At 38.8% G+C, this 20537-nt stretch overlaps 1 protein-coding gene across 1 annotated transcript; it reads right to left on the bottom strand.

The window, feature by feature from the left end:
• Positions 1 to 1545: 1545 nt before the first annotated feature.
• Positions 1546 to 19226, bottom strand: CHAF1B (chromatin assembly factor 1 subunit B). Its single transcript, XM_060770352.2, has 14 exons — positions 19124 to 19226; positions 17927 to 18053; positions 16308 to 16440; positions 14808 to 14928; positions 13306 to 13409; positions 10871 to 10967; positions 10408 to 10492; positions 9162 to 9255; positions 7434 to 7503; positions 7255 to 7346; positions 5612 to 5768; positions 4297 to 4716; positions 3371 to 3465; positions 1546 to 2348 (listed from the first exon to the last, which is right to left on the bottom strand). The coding sequence occupies exons 2-14, from the start codon at positions 18050 to 18052 to the stop codon at positions 2239 to 2241; spliced, it is 1704 nt and encodes a 567-aa protein (XP_060626335.2). The 5' UTR covers position 18053; positions 19124 to 19226; the 3' UTR covers positions 1546 to 2238.
• Positions 19227 to 20537: the final 1311 nt, after the last annotated feature.

Genomic DNA, 20537 nt, shown 5'->3' with positions numbered 1-20537 from the left:
TATTTTGCACTGATGTTTCAAAACATAACAAAATGCTATCTAGTACTGAAACATCAGTGAAAAATCATAATCTCTAATGCCAATGGAAGACAATAATGCTAACTACACAGTAAAGGTACTAGGGATTTCAAGGATCAAACCTTTCACAACAGAACCCGAAGCTTTGAAGAGCAAAAGACAAGTACTCAAGACTTGTGGCATCTAGTGGTATTGCTAGGACAAAAATGGTCAATTTCAATGCTGCAGGACCTTCATCTACAGTTCTGATTCTCGTAAACCAGAACTTAACTTAGGTTGATTCATTATATGTAACATTTTATTTCATGCATCTAATGATGCATATGAAGCTACACTATTATAGCAAATCAGCCCAGGGAGATGGCTGGAAAGGGAATCCACATAGTGGTTGTTGTATGGACCATTCACAATGCCTCAATCAAGCATTGTGACTTGCCTTGCATTATCCTAGAGAATGAAGTCAAATGGAAAAAAATATCTGTGATCCATTGTTTACTTCTTCCCATGAACTATGACTGCCACATAGATTCAGCTCCAAGTAGGTTGCATGATATTTGCTGTCCAAAGGAGGCAGAAATTGGGTTGCATCCATGTCCACATTTATGTGGAAGCAAGTTGCTTTAGTATGATTCATATCTAAACGAAATTGACGTAATCATCCAACGACTCCCTGGTGGTGCAACCACTGAACTGCTGAACTTACTGACCAAAAGGTTGGAATCCGGGGAGCAGGGTTCGTTTCCACAGTTGGGCCCAACTTCTTCTAACCTAGCAGTTCGAAAACATGTAAATGTGAGTAGATCAATAGGTACCGCCTTGGCAGAAAGGTAACATGCAATCATGCTGGCCACATGACCTTGGAGGTGTCTACGGACAACGCCAGCTCTTCAGCTTAGAAATGTAGATGAGCACCACCCTCCAGAGTAGGGCTTGACTAGACTTAATGTCAGGGGAAACCTTTACCTTTTTATCCTAAATACATCGGATCCCATTTGATCCTGAAACCTAAGCAGGGTCAGCCCTAATGAGTATTTGAATGAGACTGCCAACCTATATCAGGTGCTGTAGACTGTGTTTCAGAGGAAGGAGCAAGCAAAGTCACCTGTGAGTAGTCCTTTTGTAAGAATGCCCTATGAAATGTAAGGAGCCATCATGAATTGGCAGACATACATACACACATGCACATAAACATGCACAGACTTTGCTGTTGTCTTTGAAGCGTTGCAATATGATTTTCTTTCCATGGCAACACAGACATTGCAGTATTTCAGAATTTGTCCAGGGAAAATGAAATTAATGTCTACTAACAAACACTATTCGTAACTTAGCATGAGGAACTTCTTTTAGACTTCAACCGAATTTATAGCTATAGGATTCATATATTTTATAACATTGGCAATTGAACATATTTAAGAGCAAATCAATGTGTTGTCTTTGATTATTTCTCTTCCCAACTTGCTTCATTTTGAATTTTCCAGTTTCTGATAATTAAAAACAGTGAATGACTGAAACTGGAGAAAACACAGATAATATCAGTATATGTATTGAACTTTTTATTCTATATACTACATGTATAACACATTATTTTTAATAACATAAAACTTTTGTGAATGATGAAAGCTTCCATATTTTTAACACCATAACATATTTTTAAAAATTGAAGCATACATTACACAAAGTTGGAAGTGCGAGAATTTATATTTACACCATACACAATGAGAAATGAAGACAGGTATGTATTTGAATTGCTGTATTCACCAGCTGAAGATTTGCCTGATCTATGTATCTTTGAATTTGATTTGCATACAGGTGAGAGGCTTGAATTTTCTTATTTCTGCAATATATAATGGAATAATTTATAAACTTCTGCGGTTTTGCAAAAAATAACTAAATCATGTGAGGTATTATTCCTCTAAAAAGAAGGTTGTTCTCCTCTAGATACAAACCCCATGGAAAACCAGTCAAACAGTTCTTGAACTGAGACACACATGTACTCTACAAACTTTCAATGGAACATCAAATAGAATGCATTTTGCTTTGAATGCAAGGACAATACAATTACTTTCCCGTCACACAGCAGTTTTCTATGCAGATATGGCTCTGTGCAGCAACAACTGTTTCAGATGTCATTTTGGAAAATGTATTAACATCCAGGCAAAGGATTTTGCAAGTGAACTGTTGTAGGCAAAGCTTCTATAACCCTCCAGCATTTCAGTGGTTTCATACTTTATTGTCATTTTCAGATAATTCAAAGACAGGAGTGTCATCAGTCCTGAAACGCTTAGGTGCTGGTGGATTTTGCAAAGGGTCTTCAGGTGGTGAGGGTCTCTCTGGAATGTGGAAGAAAATCAAATTTTTAAAAAATAAAATAAATGTTGTTAATCTTAAAAATACCAGAATAAGCCAAAACAACTGCATGCTCCCTCAAACTTTCCTACAGCAATACACATTGAATATCCCTTATCTGAAATGCCTGGACAAAAAGTGCCTCGGATTTCAGCCAGGTGCTGAGTCTTACCCTGGGGCTTTTCTCCGGGCTTGGCGGCGGCATCCTCCTCCTCGCAGCCTCCGCTGCTCTCCGCTCCTTCCTCGGAGGCCTCAGCCCAGCCTGGCAGCGCCATCAATGGCACCCAAGGGCCTCTGAGGCCGGGAGCAGCAGAGGTGACAAGAAGGCCGCTGCGAAGTGGGGAAGCTCTGCCCCACTCGGCGGCGGCCTCCTCCTCTTTGCCGCCTCTGCTGTTCCCGGGCTTCGAGGTCCCTTGGGCGCCGTTGATGGCACTGCCAGGCTAGTCTCAGGCCTCTGCCCAGCCTGGGAATGCCGTCAACGGAGCCCAAGGAGCTTCCAAGGTGGGGGGCAGCAGAGAAGGAGGAAGCAGCTGACCAGTGGGCGAAGTGTCCCTACTTTGCGGATTTTCACTTATTGTGGGTGGTCCTGGAATGGAACACCCGCGATAAGTGAGGGAACATCATACATCCATACTGTCACAATTTGGAGAGGAGGCTCAAGTCCAAACACAAAATTTCTTTTAGATTTCATTTATACTTTATACACATAACCTGAAAATAATTTTGTGCATGAAATAAATTCTGTGTATATTGAATCATCAGAAAGTAAAAGTGTCACTATGTTGGCTATAGCACAGTTTTGGGATACTACAGGATTCCAGTTAAGTGATTTTTCAACCTATCGTAAAAAATAAACAAACTTTTATTCTGTTTTCATTATATAGACAGCTAATCTAAGATGGAATCCAGACAAAAGGGACGGGGAAGCATTAGAACACAAACTCTAGAGGAAAGAAAAGAAACAGGATAGGATTCAGCTGAAACTCAATGCTACCAATAATTTTACCATGTTGAACTGTTTCTGTAGAAGAAGCCAAAGGTACTGCATTCAAAGGTCCTGAGTCCAGACTATCTGCCTTTAGAGGAATCAAAGCAACTCTCCTAAACAAGAATAAAATAAAATAAAAATTCAGAGAATTCTAAAACCACATCTCTTCCACAAACAAACCGTGCTTTAGCACAGCAGGTTAACCACCAGCTACAGTAAATCTTGAAAATTGAAAGATTGACATTTCAAAGAAGCCCAGCTTCTGCCTACCTAGCAGTTTTGAAAACAGCAATGTGAGTAGATAAATAGGTACTGCTTAAGCAGGGAGGTATTTAAAGCACCCATAAGGAAATGCCAGAAAAATGCAATTGATTCGATCAAGGAGGAAGTTTATAATCAAAGCTCTTTGGCAGGGAAAGTAGAGCAACAGCACCCGCCCATGGTTGGAACCGAACACAGCCTCCAAGATGCCTAAGATGAGAAAGCCTATATATATCTCTATCAATGGACAACTATATGTCTTGTCAATGTATAACGGTATTGAATTCTTGCCATATATGTGTTCTGTGAGCCACTCTGAGGCCCCTTTGGGGTGTGGAGGGCAGAATAGAAATATTGCAAATAAATAAATAAATGATTTCTAGATTCCCCATTTTCCTCAATGTCATGTCTCTTGTTATTTCTCCTTTGGTTCCTCATTTCTACCCTTCTTCCCTTTGGTTTCAGGTTGGTGCTCAATCCTATCAGCCTAGAACAGTGATTCTCAACCTGGGGTCCCCAGATGTCTTTGGCCTACAACTCCCAGAAATTCCAGCCAGTTTACCAACTGTTAGGATTTCTGGGAGTTGTAGGCCAAAAACATCTGGGGACCCCAGGTTAAGAACCACTGGCCTAGAACAAAACAATCTTCACTTGCTCTATGGAAATTGTAGCATTATACTTACCGTGGTGTTTTACTCCAAGCTTGTATGGGATTAAGTGTAACCCTTCTTGATTGATTTACTTTGGAAGTGTGGCTTGATGGATGTATGGGTTTCTTCTTTTCTGGAGAAGACACTGCAACATTTCTAACTATAACTGGTGTTGAGGGTAAGTCACTGTTGTTCACTGAGGTTTTGCATTGCACAGCCGGACTACCGGAGTCCACAGCCCTACTAGGAGGAGAAGTGTCCACTGCTTTGGCTGGTGGGGAGACAACACTGGGAGACTGGCCCCTTTTCACTTTCTTCTCAGTTGTGTTAGGAGTCCTGGCACTGATAAGTGGCTTTTCTTTCAGGGGTATTCCAAGTTCACTCTCTTCAAAAGTCACAAAGGAACAGTAGCCATCCGTAGACGAAATAGCAAGGAAAGAGCCATCGTTGGACCTGGTGTTCATTTATGGAAATTAAAAACCCCCCAATTAAATTCCTACAATTATTCCCCAGTATTTAAACAAATGCAAACAACATAATATTGATTATTTATTTATTATTTAAGGCATTTATACCCCATCCTATCTCACTTCCACAGAGGGACTCAACCAGCACAGCATAGTGCTCACAATAAGAAAATATTATTTAAAAAGTCACTGAGCCCAAGTGACCCTTGCTTCTAAATAGAGAGTGGAGGTTGCTTTCTTAGATTTAGAATTACAATACTTCCTAAATGCATTGGAATCTCTCCAATATGATGGGAATAAAGGTAGAAAACAAAGTCACCTGATCTTATATATGACTCTGTAACTATGAAATATTCTGGATTTGTAGATAATTATAAAATCATTACAGCTGGTACACATACCACAAATCATGTTGCTAAGTGAACAGAAACACAGGGAATTTCCTAAACACAATTATCACTCTAAAATCTGCATAGAAAGCAGTTTTCTATTGTTCAAGTTCAATCGGTTACACACCTGCTAAATACAGGAGAGTTTTAGAGCAATATTAGACTTTTAAAAATACTGGTGTTCAAAAGTATGCGAACAACATTTAGACCCAAGTTCATCATGGATCTGCACTGCAGAAAGAGTTCAGTGTAGAGTACAAATTTTATTTTTATTTTACAGTATAAATATACATTTTTCTTGTCAGTATAAAATTAATATTCAAGCCCTGAAATTGGATTTCACATTTGTTGCTCCTCTGGGTGTTTTACAAAATACATGACAATGCTGAAAATGCTAAGACTGTCAGAAGAATTTTTTTCTGTATTTTTGTCATTACAGCAAACAGTGCAGCCTGTTGTTTTGAGCTGTTAGAGAAATTTTGAATTACCTACCATGAAATGTCACTGAGAGTATGATAGTGTATGTTAGATACATAACCAAAAGGAAAGGATTGCTGTGTATCATAGAAAAGCACCGAATCTTCTGAAGCAACAGCAAAAACCAACCGATAGGGAAGCGTTATTAGGCCAGTCTTCTGGGAAGATTCCTCTGAAACCAGAAAGAGTTTTAATATAAAGAACATTTTTTAATTCGAATCATAATAATAAATGTGTTACCCACCCCTTCCTGTAACTTGAGGCAGGGTACAACATCATTAAAACAAGAGATAACATATTCTTAAAACACATACAATAGATAAAACACTAATAAGACACACGCACATACAAGAGTTCAAATAAAATACAAAATATGCATTTAAGCTTTTTCTATTGTCTCTCTCCTGTAATTCAAAATATGGTGGAGGCTCCTTCTATGGAGGATTTTAAACAGAGGCTGGATGGCCATTTGTTGGAGGTGCTTTGAACGCGATTGTCCTGCTTCTTGGCAGGAGGTTGGACTCAATGGCCCACGAAGTCTCTTCCAACCCTATGATTCTATGGTTAAAGATGGGAGGACCTCTTCTGAATGCTACTAAAAATAAAAGCTGAGAACTTCGCTGACTTGAGAACTGTTGCAGCAGCTCCACTGGTTGCAAGTTAGTTTCCGGGTATAATTCAAAGTGCTGTTTATTACTTTTAAAGCCCTAAATGGCTATCATGTGAAAACAAGTAAGAGTATTCTAATGATGATGTTCACATGTACACAAACCTTAATGTGGCCCTGCTAATTCATAGGGCTGCCATATGTCAAAGTTGACTTGAAGGCAGCTAACAATTATTCTTAGGCGAGTTTAATTATAATGTAGTGAATGAGTTCCAGATTTTTTTTAAAGTACAAGTACTTCAAAATATAGTATGTTGGACTAATATAAAAAAATTACAACATTTTATTCCACAGTCAATGATATCTATTAGGAAGGAACACATTTGCTTAAGTTTATCCAAATTAATGCCATTTGTACAAGGTTCTTTATCAAAATGTCAGTCTTGTATATGTATGTTTCAATGTTCACTGTATGAAGCGTAGTGTGGTATAAAGGTTTGAGTGGTGAACTACAACTCTGAAGTTAGGATTTGAATTCCCACTCAGCCATTGGAAACCCACTAGATGACCTTGGGCCAATCACACTCTCTCAGCCTCAGAGGAAGGCAAAAGCAAACCTTCTCCGAACAAATATTGCTATGGAAAACCCGTGACAGGTTTGGCTTAGGTTGCCATAGGTTGGAAATGACTTGAAGGCACATAGTGTCAACAGTCTTCAATGTGGGTTGCTATAGATCAGGGGAAAAATGCTTAAGATAGTATTTAAAGGCCAAACTATTTTTAAACTAACTAAATATAAGCTGACAATTTAAAAATCTGTTTAAATAGCACACCAAGCAGGATGTTTTCTTTCCTGTAATGAAATACTGTAAGACACATAAAAAGATAACTGGGGGGCTTAGAAGGTAACCATATGGCATTTGTGGTATAGCACTTATGCAGTGGAACCACAAAGAATCACAAAAAAACTTACTACATAAAACGGCACGATAGATTTAACATACTTAAACAATATTTTAATGCAATATACTTTCCAAAAGTTTTACTATACCTTTGTTAACTGCAGGCCTCAGCTCAAAGTAGACTGGGCAGCAACGAACGGCTAAGGTTGCCTTCCCAGGGCAAGGGAGATGAGCTATAGGCCTAATATGAAACAGCAATCTTTTAATGAAATAGCACTTGGAATATGCTTTAAAATTCTCAGCAAATACAATCATAACAAAACCATACCTTTTTAGGTTTGTTCTGGAAAAAACGTAAGTAGTGTTTGTTACATTTTCTCCGGATTCCACACAACCTGCTGAAAAAGTTAAAGTGCCAAAATGTGAAATCTGCACAAATTCTTCATTCTGTTTCTTAAGTAAAAACTCCCCAAAACCTAGTATATGCTTTTAACCTCTGGTTTCCTTGGGTTGTGATTGCAAGTTTCCAACAAATTAGTGAGAGTTTTATCCTTAAGGAATGTAGTGAGGGGCCCAATATTTGACAATGCTAGAAGTTTTAATGCATACTTGTATTACTATGTTTTTATTTTTTGCTGCCAGATTTTCTAGAATATACTGAACATTTCACACAGTTCTTACAAATCCTGTGTCACTAAAAGAACTCCAAGTTTGTTTGCTTGCTTGCATAGAATTAGAGTCAAATATATGAGACATTACAACCAAACCCAAGCCACTGAAGAAGAGAAAAACGAATGCTGGAAGGTTTAAAACGAATGCTGGAAGGGAGGCCCTGCTCTCGACCCCGCCTTTATCACAAGTGAGACTGGTGGGGACGAGGGGCAGGGCCTTCTCAGTGGTGGCCCCCCACCTGTGGAACTCACTCCCCGGGGAGATTAGAACAGCGCCCTCCCTTCTCTCATTCAGGAAACAGCTGAAAACTTGGATGTGGGACCAGGCTTTCGGAAACTCTGGCAGCTAAAAAGAAGGACCATAATGAAGGGCAAATATTGTAGGAACCTATTTTAACCTATTGGACCTACGGAACGCGAAACACTGACCATGAGATTGCTTACTGTTGTGCTATGGTGCTATATATTGATGTTTTTAACCTGTTAATTATTTAATTACTGTTTTTATATCTGTATGTATTTGTATAAGGGCATCGAATTGTGCCTTCTTTGTAAGCCGCCCTGAGTCCCCCCTCGGGGGTGAGAAGGGCGGGGTATAAGTAGCAGAAATAAATAAATAAATAAATAAATAAATAAATTAAACCATATCTGTTCTTAAAAGGAATGGCATCTATTCCAGCACACAGTAAATGGAGATGAACTCACATAGTAGTTGGGTGGCGGAGAAAGAGAGAGAGAGATAGTGCTAGCCCTGTGCCTGGAAGGAGTTGAAGGAGGACACTAGATTTAATTCAGGGTCTTTCATTTTATATAACAACTGGGTAACTAAAATTAATAAAATGCCAGAGCACATGAATAAGTCATCTTGATTACCAAGGATGTACAACTTCAACTTCTTTTTTTTAAAAAAAATATTTTATTCATGTGTTTTGTGATTCATTTAAATACTTTTTATTCACAGTGTCATGGTTGTTTGTGTATTGTTCAATGTCTGGATCTGTAGCTTTTGGGCAAAGAAATTACCTTACAAACAACATTGGAAGGTTTTAATTCAAAAGTGTGCATTAGGGAACGCAACAAAGTTCCAACTGACAGTTTATTTCCCTCATTTCTCACCCTGGCCCCTCCCTTGCACTGCTCCTGTTTCCATGGCAACCCAAATTTCAAATATATACAGGACAGTTCTAAGGCATGGCTTAATTTCCTGGCTCCACACAAAACCAGGAAATAAAGTCATGACATTCTATAATTTTTAATATGTATACAACAACATATAAAGAGAGTAGAGAAAGGGTAGTAGCCCATTTTAAAACATATACTAATACAGATATGAACAGTTTATACCATTTTACACTGTATTAAACAACTAATATATCTACACATACCAGGAACAAGGAGCAGGGAGCCATCAGGAGTAAAAGTCAGTCTCCGGAAAAATGATTTCATGCTGTCATCATGGAACATTCTATAACTTTTCACCTAAACAATTTGGAAACAATATAAAAATCCACTTATTGCTATATACTATGCTACTTAACATTTGTTAGTCCTTTTATTCAAAAGTCCAGATAATTTTCTATAGGCATTAATTTATTTCAGTGTTATGCACTTTGGGAAGAGTCCGTGAGCAGAGGAATACAGGCAGTCTGGGAGTACAACAACAGGAAGTGAGAGAAATCTACTCCTAGGAAGGGAAATTCACTCCTGGAATAGTTATCATGGGGAAAAGGGGTCTCCACTGAAGCTTTCTCACAAATCCTTTTTCCACAACAAGCCATTTTTTTCAAAATGCAACTATCACAGGAATAGAAAGTGGGATGAAATCCAAACAGGGGCACAGACAGCAAAACAAACACCACAGGGGTGTTAACCTTTCCCTAGGCTATCCAAAGAGATATATTGGCGGGAGTGACACTTAAAAATTGTCCCTGTTCTGACTTACATACAAATTTAACTTAAGAACACATTTACAGAACCTATTTGGTTAATAACTTGGGGACTGCCTGTGTTGCGTGTGTGCACATAAATGCAAAATATCAATATGGGTGCATGCACGCATGCTCATGCACACAAGGTACCCAGATGATACCAGGATTTTTTTAGGTTTTATGTGAAGCAAATGCAAATGAGCAAAAATTCTCCAGATGATCTGGAACTATGTGTTTACTCATCTATCACTTCTGAGTTCACCAAAAACTGAAGTCCAACAACTGTCATAGATTCGCTTACTGATGACATGGGAGAGAGCTTTTTCAGGGTGCAGTTATACTGTAGAATTAATGCAGGTTGACATCACTTTAACTGCCATGGCTCAATGCAACAGTAGTTTCAGAAGGTCTTTAAGCCTTCTCTGTCAGTGGGTGCTGTTGCTTCAACACTGCTGCCCAACTTACTGAAAATCATAGCAGCTTTAACTCTGAGAAGCCCTAGCCAGCTTATGAGGGATGTATTCCAAAACATCTGGAAGGCCAATGATTCCTCACCTCTGCTCCACAATCTATATTTCCACTGACCAGAGCAAGTATATATTGATAATTATTGTAGAAATGAAACCAGAGAAATCCAATCCCTTTCCTGCACCAAAATGTTTCCACACCACACATTTTATTTAGAAACAAGAAAATGTCTGACCTCTCCTTCAGTTCCTCCACCTGATGGCATTTTGGTAACATTAAAAGCTACCCGCTTGCTCTGTGTGTTATATACTCTGAGTACCCTACAAAAAGAAAAACTAATTACAATGAATGTCAAACTTTCTCTAGTTATTTTAACTTTTTAAAATGATAAATTTTATTTGAGAAATATTCTGACAATATATAAAAATTATAATATAGCAGTAAGAAAGGAAAATAGCAGTGGGCATTATTCATAGCATTTTTTCTGTAAGAACTGCTATGCAACAGCATTTAAAAGAAACAGGTGCTTATGGATGTAATCCTGTACCTAGGAATTATTCCCACTGAACTCAATGAGTAGACTCATCAATTGCACTGTAAAACACCTTAATTCCTTGCATTTTGGGAAGAAAAATTATTAAGCATTATAGAAAATTATTTCAAAGAATTGTCTCCCTTTTGAAGGAGCAGTAACTCACCTATCACAACTAAGAGTTGCAATATACTGCCCCACAGGGTCCCATGTTACTCCTTGCACATAACTTTTGTGCTCATTAAAAATGGAAACCTTTTGACCTAGAAACAAAAAACAGTAGATTGCTTCTCAGAAGGACAACAAAGCCAAAAATGTTTTCATTGTAACCAGTACTTCACAATCGCTTTCTCGTTCATTTTTATAAACCTAAAAAACCCCAACCTAAGCAGATTATGAAACACATCAATTTGCTCAAACCAATCATTATTCAAAGAAGTCACTAATGAGGTTAGGGGAGCATTCATTCTCACACAAATAAAAAAAAATCAGAGTAAAGTTGTATATTTTCTAGGGCTCCTCCACACATCCATATAACCCAGAATATCAAGGTAGATAATCCACAATATCTGCTTTGAACTGGATTATCTGAGTCCACACTCCTATATAATCTATTTCAATGTGCATTTTATACAGAAGGGCCCCTAGACAACAAAAACCAGTATTTCTAAGAGCAAATTCTAAAAGAAAGGTGGGGTGACATGTTTTACTTTATTTTCTATCATAAACTGTGTGTTTATGTAATTTTAGAGATTTTTTTAAAAAAACAATCTTACTAATTACACTATGTAACAAAATTTGAAAAAAAATCTGTTCTTGATTTGAAAGTATGTCGTACTTACTTTGAAAGTAATTGTTATGCTACAGAAACTTCATTTTTGTGGCTGCCACAAACTATGTTGAACTGGTTGAGACTCTATGAGATATTCATTGAAAAACTATCGCAAAATGTGCTGCAGGATGTCCCGCAAAAACGAAGTTTTTACAGTTTAATAAACTTTTTCCATGTTTTTATGATAGAACCAATTAGGAAATGACACACAGGAACAAAAATCATGTTACAGAGTGTTATTTACTTCTATCAAAACTCATTCAAAAGGCTGCAAGATTTACCCAATTGTCAGAGACTAATGATATTACTGTGCAGACAGAGAAAAGGAAGTCCAATACACTTCAACAAAAGTTTACCGTTTCTCCATGACATCTTACAACTTAACCCCCCTGTCCTCAACTATTCAAGACCTATAGCAACATTTGTTTGTTTCAGTGATATTAAATGCAAATGCCTGTGCAACAATAAGTTTGGGAGTCCTCTTGGACTCATCGCTCACGCTTGAGGCTCAGGCGTCAGCGGTGTCCGGGAGGGCTTTTGCACAATTGAGACTTGTGCGCCAGCTGTGACCGTACCTCGCGAAGGCTGATCGGGCCGGGGTGGTCCATGCCTTGGTCACCTCTAGATTGGATTACTGCAATGCGCTCTACGTAGGGCTGCCCTTGAAAACGGCTCGGAAATTCCAACTGGTCCAACGCGCAGCAGCCAGGATGTTAACCGGGGCTCATTACAGAGAGAAGTCAACCCTCCTGTTCAAGGAGCTCCACTGGCTGCCGTTTATTTTCCGAGCCCAATTTAAGGTGCAGGTGCTTACCTACAAAGCCCTGAACGGTTTGGGAGCACCTTACCTGCGTGACCGCATCTCCGTCTACGAACCCACACGTTCACTTCGGTCATCTGGAGAGGCCCTGTTCGTGATCCCGCCTGCGTCGCAAGCACGCTTGGTGGGGACTCGAGACAGGGCCTTTTCTGTGGTGGCCCCCCGACTCTGGAACGCCCTCCCAAAAGATCTTAGACAGGCTCCTACACTGGCAGTCTTCAGAAAGAACTTGAAGACCTGGCTGTTCCGATGTGCCTTCTCAGATTAGGAATCTCCAATACCAAGTCCTAGAAGCACTTTAGTAGAACTAAGATCACTGCACACCGCACAGTGCACTTACTTTATAATCCTACATACCTCCTGCCACATCAGCACTTTTAATCTTGTACCCATTACTCTGGCCTGGCCCAGTTTTATAGTGTCTCGTTGTATTGTTTATTGTTGTTGTTTATTCTGCTTAACTGTTTTTAATTTGCTTTAGGTATAGTATTGTTGTATTGTGTTTTGAGGCCTTGGCCTATGTAAGCCGCATCGAGTCCTTCGGGAGATGCTAGCGGGGTAGAAATAAAGTTATAATAATAATAATAATAATAATATTATAATAATAACTGGCAGCTGGGAAAACCGATTTTTATAAAAAGGACAGATTCGAAAAGGCCTGACTTTTAGAAAACAGGTGAAAACCTGGCTCTGGAAACTAGCATTTGACGAGTGAGTCAATAACTCGTGACTACATGGACGGATGGTGATGAACTACAATTTTATTTTGACAACTTGGGCAATGTAATTATATGATTGTATTTTAGTATTTTAATGTTTTAGTGTATTATGGGATGTGATTTTTTAAACGATTGTCTGTGATACTGTTGTTGTGAACTGGCCTGAATCCCTCTGCGGAGGTGAGAAGACCGGTATATAAAAGTTCTAAATAAATAAATAAATAAATAACCTTTATTGACATCCCACATTATAGCTGTGTTGTCCACTGATGCGGATGCCATGTAGTTTCCATCAGGAGTCCAGCAAATATCATACACATCTTCTAAGTGACCCCTAAAATCCAGAGAAGGAGAGAGGGATGGACAAAGAGCAAGACAGTTCTGAATGTATTCGTGCAACAATTTCATTCATGGATCTACACATTTCAGTGCTTTTTGCTCTTGATGACAGAGTTATCTAGCAAGTAGGTGAGACTGATGTTTTTAAATAAATATTTGTTAAAAATTATCGTATTGCTTCAATTCTAAGATGTTATCAATTGTACAATGCACACTAATTTCTATGCCACCAACAGAATGAATGAATGAATGAATGAATGAATGAATGAATGAATGAATATATATATATATATATATATATATATATATATATATATATAATTGCAGGTGCATATATATTTCTAAAGCATATGTTTCTTATATTTATATCTATATATTCTACCTCTGTCTATCTATCATCAATCTATCAATCAATCAATCAATCAATCAATCTATCCATCCATCTATCTATCTATCAATCAATACAGGCAAGCACATGCGATTCTAAGATGCCCCCTGATTTTCGGGATGTTTATAGGGAAAAGGTGCATTTAAAAATGATGAAATACAGTATATCCCTGCAGATTTACATGTACTTTCAACCTCGTAACTTGACTTTAACTGAGAGTCAATGTAGCTTGATCCTGTGTGCTATAATAATAATAATAATAAGAAGAAGAAGAAGAAGAAGAAGAAGGTGTTGTTTTTGTTGTTGTTATTATTATTATTATTATATTGCTGCTAAAAGACAAATAATTCATTTTTTTTATTATTTACAGTATTTATATACCGCCTTTCTCACCCCTGAGGGGACTCAAAGCGGTTTATCCAACGGTGGAAACATACATATTAAATATTTATCCTTGAACAATGATTTAGTTGTATATCAACATGCACTTTACAGATACTAGCTTGGAGAAAAAGTATTTCTGGACATATGATAAACTTATATTGATGTATTTGTTTAAGTCATATTTACAGCCTCTATAATTTTTCTCTTTGTCTTATTTTCTTTCAATTCAGTTTTTAAAAGATTCTAAAAAATGCCACTTTTATTCATTCTGAATTCTGAATGTGTAGTTCTCCAAGCCATTCAGAGTTCATAATGAATGAAAGTGATGGTGTTTTTTCTGCACAGGAAAGTGATGTCTTAAGTTGACATATGTGGTTAGACAGCAAGACTTTTTAAACTCTTAAGAACCAAAACCAACAGCAAAACATTCTCATTCTAAGAATGTTTTGCTGTTGGTTTTGGTTCTTAAGAGTTTAAAAAGTCTTGCTGTCTAACCACATATGTCTACTTAATTAAATACCAGACTACAGTTAAAATAAGTTGAAAGAGCTTATGAGGTAGTTACTCATGGCATTTAACAGAATATGCAGCGAAATTTAAACAAAAGCTGAAAAGATTTACCTGAGAGTTTTAATGACGGTCCAGTTTTCTTTGTTCAGCTGATTATCATCATCATTATCCTGAAAAGCATTTTGCTCTAACTCTTTGTTATCATTCAGTTTCCACAACAAAATTGCAGCATCTATAAAATTATTTGGAATACGCATATTCAGTTTCATGATCTTGTTTGCTGTGTGCATATCTGACATGGTGACTCTAAGGCAGGCAGGGCAAACTTCAGCCCTTCAACTGTTTTGGACTTCAACTCCCACAATTCTTAACAGCCGGTAGGGTCATGCTGGCCTTAGGGTCACCAAGTTCAAACCCTGGTCTCCAGTCATAGTTCAGCACTCAAACCACTACTACATTATGCTGACTCTCAATTATCACAATGTATTGTATCAATTAATTAAAAAACTGGAGCTGGGCTAAAATCTATTCACTTCACTTGGGAATACACTCCACTGCTAAATAAAAAGGGAGAGAACTGGGCTGCACAATACAAAAATTACAGGTATACTTTTAAAACCTTCAAGAGAGTGAAAATGTGGAATGTAACATTTCTCAAGGAATGTCCTGGTGCTTCTGATTAAACAATTTTGGCTGCCAATCTTCAAATAGTGTACATTTCCCCCCTCCCCCATTACATTGAAATACTATGCAGATTTCAATAACACAACCTATTTTTTTTCTTGCATGCTGTGAACAACTATATTAAAATGCTCAAATGCTTAAGCTAAGGAGTTTAGTAGAACACAAACAAAACAAGACAAAAGTACAACACTTTTTTCGACTTCTAGGACAGCTGAAACTTTACATTTGACAAGCGGTTTTAGATATTGTAAAATTTGGTTGTGATGACTATTTTATTTTACAAATGTCTGCTTAATTTGGTAACTTGTTACCACAAAACAATTGGCTACACTAATATTAGTCTGATTGACATGCTGAGATAAATAGGACATACATTAATTGTGATTATTAATTTGCTTCAGCACGGTCAACTTTTTCTTTAAAAGCATTTTAAGACCAGCTTTTAAAGAAGAATGTTTTTAAGATCACTCTGGGGATGCTGTTTTATGTCATTTAACAGATTTTTAAAAAATGATTTTATTAGTTTTCAGTCTCGTATTTAATTCTATTTTAATGTTTGTATGTTTTGGGTTTCCATTCACATATTATATTACTTCTAGTCTTAGACACTTTTAGTCTTCTTTGGGAGAGAAGAAACAGGATACAGAAACATAATACTGCAATAATAATAATAATAATAATAATAATAACAATTGTAAAATATTCTTAATGTCTATGTTGAATAGTGTCTACTGCCATTCCTCTGCAAATGGTAAACTTTCAAAGTTCTTGCTTGGTAATTTTGGTTTTTATATATTGCTTGAAATGTTGAAATTCATAAGTTCTTGTGAATGGATAAAAAACATATATACTGTAATATGTTAAATTCTTCTCACTAAATTAATCTATAATCCATTGACTTTGATGCTGATTTAAATGCACACTTACCGTCTCCGCCAGATGCTAGAATCTCGCCATTGGGAGCAAAACGCACAACATTCACAGCTTTGGTATGGCGGGCTAAATTGGATAAGAATTCCACAATTGCTTTCCCATCTGGTCCTTTTTCTACCTTCCATATCTATTTATAAAATACAGCAGTCATCGAAGGTACATAGAACAATCCCAAACGTCCAAAACTGTGTTAATGATTCCAACACACATTTCGGTGCCTCAAATGTTAGCTGTTTCTGGATATATCTGACCTCCTGATTTCAAAAATGGCACCAGTTTGTGCCTATCAGCTTTAGTTTTTAAGATACAGAACATATGCCATCTATCAGTTACCATCTGCTCACCCATAGAAAATCAAAATAATCATATCTAAGAAACTAGAGCTGATACAGTGGGTTGCTGTGAGTTTTCTGGGCTAAATGGCCATGTTCCAGAAGCATTCTCTCTTGACGTTTCACCTACACCTATACCAAGCATCTTCAGAGGTTGTGAGGTCTGTTGAAAACTAGGCAAGTGAGGTTTATATATCTGTGGAATAACCAGGGTGGGAGGAAGAACTCTTGTCTGCTTGAGGCAAGTGTGAATGTTGCCTCCTTGATTAGCATTGAATGGCCTCCCAGCTTCAAAGCCTGGCTGATTCCTGCCTGGAGGAATCCTTTGTTGGGAGGTGTCAACTGGCCCTGGAGAGAATGTTTCTGCAACATAGCTATACCGTTCGGAAAACTCACAGCAACCCAGTGATTTTGGCCATGAAAGCCTTCGACAACACATAGAGCTGATAGTCTTATCCAATGCAATTTTCTGAATCAGCATCCCAAATAATTCCAGAAACCTTATTTATTTATTTATTTACAGTATTTGTATATCGCTGTTCTCACCCCTAGGGGGACTCAAAGTGGTTTACACGTAAGTAATGGCAAAATTTCAATGCCAGTACAAACAATTACAATTAAACACTACAATTAGACATAAATTAAATTAAAAAATACATCTGTGAGCAATAAAACAATAATTAAAACAATAAAACAGTCTCATCCGTCGAATCGCCATTCCAGTCATTGTCTTTCTGAAATGCTGCATACATTTACTTCTACTGCCCGAAGGCCTGGTCTCAAAACCATGATTTAATTTTTTCCCCTAAAAGCCAGGAGGGAGGGAGCGGATCTTACCTCATTTGGGAGTGTGTTCCATAGGCGGGGTGCCACAGCCGAGAAGGCCCTGTCGCTCATCCCCGCCAGGCACATCTGTGCTGTTGACGGGAGCGAGAGCAGGGCCTCCCCGGATGATCTTAGATTACGAGGTGGGACGTAGGGGTGGATGCGTTCGGGCAAGTAAACTGGGCCAGAACCGTATAGAGCTGTATAGGTCAAAACCAGCATTTTGAATTGGGCTTGGAGATGGACCAGCAGCCAGTGGAGCTGACATAGCAGGGGGATGGTATGCTCTCTGTATGCCGCCCCAGTTAGTAATCTGGCTGCCGCCCGTTGAACTAGTTTCCGAACCGTCTTCAAAGGCAGTGTTATCGTGATAACACGACTGTGTTATCACAATAATGAACATAAAGCCATTAACTTTAGAACATCAACAGTATAGTAATGCAAAGAAAAACTCACACGAACAGTAGTGTCCACTCCAGCAGAGGCTAGTCTATTGATTTTTCCATCAGTTCCATGCTGGAAGTCTAAGCTGTACACTGGCTCTTTATTGTGCCATGCAATTTCACAAGTGATAACCTTCATCCTTTATAAATCAAAAATATATTTTGTAGTATAGGTTGCTTTTCACTTTACCATTCCTAAATCCTTTCCAATTATGGATACGGCTCAGTTAGAGGAAGAGGTGTATTCTTGGAAAATACTTCATTAATAATAACAAAAAATAGGTACCAAAGGCAGAAACACATGGACAAAATAAAGATAATTCAGTTCTACAGGGAAAAAGTACAATCCAACATATTTAACCACATCCCTCCCAAAAACTAATATGTGTGTATGATATGGAACAACCAGATCCAGTAAGCCTTGCATAAGTAAACAAAAACAACTGGTTTTTCTAAAGCATTTTCTAGAGCATATGTGTCAAACCCAAGGCCTGCCATGTCATTTTATGTGGCCCTCCAGATGCAGGACTACAACTCCTGAATTCCTTACCATTAGATATCATGACTGGGCTGATGGGAGTTGTGATACAAGAACATCTGGAAGGCTGCAGTTTGTTCTGTTTTGTCAGGATAGTGGGCTCTGAATTTAGGCTTGTGAATATGATGTCTAACTTTAAAATGTCTTTTAACTTTTTCCCAACCACAGAGCCATAAGTGCTGTAGGGTTGCAAATCCCGTCATCCCAAGTCCATACTGTGGATAATCAAAAGTTATGGGAGTTGTCATTCAATAACTGTGGGCGTTGCAGTCCTATAGAAGTTAGGAATTGTGGGCGTTGCAGTCCCATAGACGTTAGGAATTGTGGGCGTTGCAGCCCCATAGAAGTTGGGAATTGTGGGCGTTGCAGTCCCATAGAAGTTAGGAATTGTGAGCGTTGCAGTCCAAAACACCTGGAGGGCTGAAGTTTGCCCATGCCTGGTGTAGATGTACCTTTGCTCTTGCAGAACGAGAGGGAAGGCAGATTCGCCCCTTTCCAAAGGGAGGAGAAAGGGGAGGAGGGGGTGGGGGTGTCTCTGACTTTGCTGGGCTCAGGATAAGGATGGGGGGGGGGGAATCCCTTTTTGTGACACATAGGTAGAGGCTGCCTTCTTTCCCGCCACCAGAGAAAGGCCTCCTGTCCACTCCCCCTCCGCCCTTGCCCTCTATTTACCTGGGAAATGTTGAGAGCGCGCGCCCCGCTCAGCAGCACCGGAAGATGAACAGCTCGGTGTCAATTCAAGCTCAGCTCCCGGTTCCCGCGCTCGCGCCTGCGCTCTGGCTTTCCGGAGGAGGAGCCTGCCGCCTGCCTCTCTTCCTGGAAGGAGCAAAGGCACCGACTGTGTTCTTCTTCGGGGAAGGAGGGGTTTTTTTTCCTCCTTTGCTCGCCTCTGACGCACTGGCATTGTAGCATGGATGAGGCCAGTGGTGCTCAACCTTCCTAATGCCGCGACCCCTTAATACAGTTCCTCATGTTGAGGTGACCCCCAACCATAACATTATTTTCGTTGCTACTTCAGAACTGTAATTTTGATACTGTAAATATCTGATATGCAAGATGTATTTTCATTCACTGGACCACATTTGATACACCCAAATTTGAATACTCCCAAAGTGACCCATTTAAGGTGGAATCAGGTGTCAAACAGGGATGTTTTATTGCCCCAACCTTATTTTCTATCTTCATCGCTATGATACTTCATCTTGTTGACGGGAAGCTTCCCACCGGAGTGGGAATCATCTATCGGACAGATGGCAAGCTGTTTTTAAGGTTAGAACAACATCTGTTATAGAACTCCAGTATGCTGATGACAATGTTGTCTGTGCACATTCAGGAGAAGACCTAAAAGCCACTCTAAACACCTTCGCAGAAGCATACGAGAAGCTCGGCCTGTCATTGAACATCGAGAACAGTAGGCTGTTAGGAATTGTGGGAGTTGGAGTCCAAAGCCCCTGGAAGGCTGACGTTTGCCCATGCTTGAGACTCATATCATGTACTGCCCATATAAGGTGTTGATGTGGATTCAGTCTCCCAATTATCCTTCCAAGCTAAAATGCCTACCTCTGCATGAAGTTCCTAATGACATCAGTGCCTCCAATTCGATTATGGCAGTCTTCACGAATTTCATAGTGTTTTCTTAGGCAAGGAATACTGTGATGGCATGCCCCAGCCTTTGGGAAAACTATATTGTCCGGTTTTACTCGATGGCTACCTTCTGTTAAGATTAAGACCCTTAGCAGACAGAGGCACAAGGTGAAAAGATAACCAAGTGAGTTTACTGAAACAAGACGAATACAAGGTTAACTCCACCCAGGACTATCATAAGGTAACTTAAAAAAATACATTACAAAAGGAGATTTCGCTGGTTGCAGTCATCTTTCTGGAATCTTTGAATATCTTTTGCCTCTGGTGTAAAGTGATAGATTATAAATTGTTGCTTCCAAACTGTCTTAATCTTCTCTCCTGTGAAGCTTAGGGTGGCCAACAGCTTCTGTTGTCTAACTTTGGACTGTTTGTATTATTGTTTATTCATTCAGTCGCTTCCGACTCTTCGTTACATCATGGAACAGCCCACCCCAGAGCTCCC

This window comes from Anolis sagrei, chromosome 3 (assembly GCF_037176765.1).
Source record: "Anolis sagrei isolate rAnoSag1 chromosome 3, rAnoSag1.mat, whole genome shotgun sequence".
NCBI lineage: Eukaryota > Metazoa > Chordata > Lepidosauria > Squamata > Dactyloidae > Anolis > Anolis sagrei.
The sequence above is the reverse complement of the archived record's forward strand: the minus strand, read 5'-3'. Positions and strand labels throughout refer to the sequence as shown.